The sequence below is a fragment of the Trichechus manatus genome, unplaced genomic scaffold (genome assembly GCF_000243295.1).
Source record: "Trichechus manatus latirostris isolate Lorelei unplaced genomic scaffold, TriManLat1.0 scaffold00194, whole genome shotgun sequence".
Lineage (NCBI taxonomy): Eukaryota > Metazoa > Chordata > Mammalia > Sirenia > Trichechidae > Trichechus > Trichechus manatus.
In genome coordinates, this window is record NW_004444130.1 from 4417855 (window position 1) to 4419174 (window position 1320).

The 1320-nt window shown below is 34.7% G+C and overlaps 1 protein-coding gene across 1 annotated transcript in view; it reads left to right on the forward strand.

Annotated features, from left to right (window-relative positions):
- CNTNAP4 (contactin associated protein family member 4) overlaps positions 1–1320 on the forward strand; it is a 132298-nt gene that overhangs the window by 1959 nt on the left and 129019 nt on the right. Inside the window, exon 2 of the mRNA XM_023741931.1 lies at positions 723–970. Within this exon, the coding sequence (XP_023597699.1) occupies positions 723–970 (248 nt within the window). The remainder of the gene's footprint in view (positions 1–722; positions 971–1320) is intronic.

Sequence of the window (1320 nt, forward strand, 5' to 3'; positions counted from 1 at the left end):
GAGTTGGAATCGACTCGACAGCAATGAGTTTTATGTACAGAAGAGTTCTAACGTATCAAAACCACTTTTACAGGCGCTAACAAGACATTTCGCTTCAATAACACTGTTACCATAATGTTTCGAGAACACCATTAACCAAATATTGGTCGTGAAATATGCAAAGTGGTTTTACGCTATGGATATTGATTATAAACCTTATCCTGATTTTCTTTTCTTATGTAATGAGAAGAAATATATCTTTAATAAGGGAGGATAAAATTATGAATAAATCTTAAAATGTATTTCTAGATCATGAATTTCGTAAACAGGTTAACACAGGCTAAAATGGAATTAATCCCGGGTGTCAAGAGAGAATTAGATATTTGCTGGTTGTATTTCCCCTAATAGAGGGGCCCTAGTGGCACCGTGGTTAAGCCCTCAGCCGAAAGGTTGGTCTTTCTATCCCACCAGCCACTCTGAGAGAAAAGACCTGGTAATCTGCTTCTGGAAAGATGACAGCCTAGGAAACCCAATGGGGCAGTTCTACTCTGTCCTGTAGGGTCACTATGAGTCGGAATCAACTTGACATGAAGGATTTGTTTTTCCCTTATAATGACTGGGCCAGAGCTGAACTGTATGTGCCTGTGCGTGAATATGTGTAATGTTCTCTATCTATGTATTTAAAATGCTTTAGTAAAAGGATATTTATTTTTGGAATGACTTTTTAATATTCTTGTCTCTAGGATCAGAGGTGGTTGATCTTGATGGAAAAAGTTCCCTTCTCTATAGATTTGATCAAAATTCCATGAGCCCAGTAAAAGATATTATTTCTTTGAAATTTAAAACCATGCAGAGTGATGGGATTTTACTCCATAGAGAAGGGCAAACTGGAGATCACATCACATTGGAATTAAGAAGAGGAAGACTCTTTTTACTTATTAATTCAGGTAAAACTATTGGGGGAGGTGCTTGGATATCTGACTGTTTAGAAGTCCCTCAGATAACTGCATTTTCATAGCTTATTTTGAACAGTTAAAATGCATTATTTTTAGATTCAAGGACTTATGAGTGTGTATAGATCTATCTTTAACAAAGTTTTACTTTCATGCAAAAATGGTTCATATTTTACAAATTTGACAAGACTCTTTCTTGACATTTTTTACATAGCACTAATATAACTACATAGCCATTTTCTAGTATCATAAAGAAAGGGATGGGTCATTGAAAAATACTGATAGTAAAAATAATGAGCTTTTAACAAAGATGAAATTTACATAGAAAATGAGCATGCAATGAGTAATACTAATAAAAAGAATTAACAGGGGAAGAAATTACAACGGG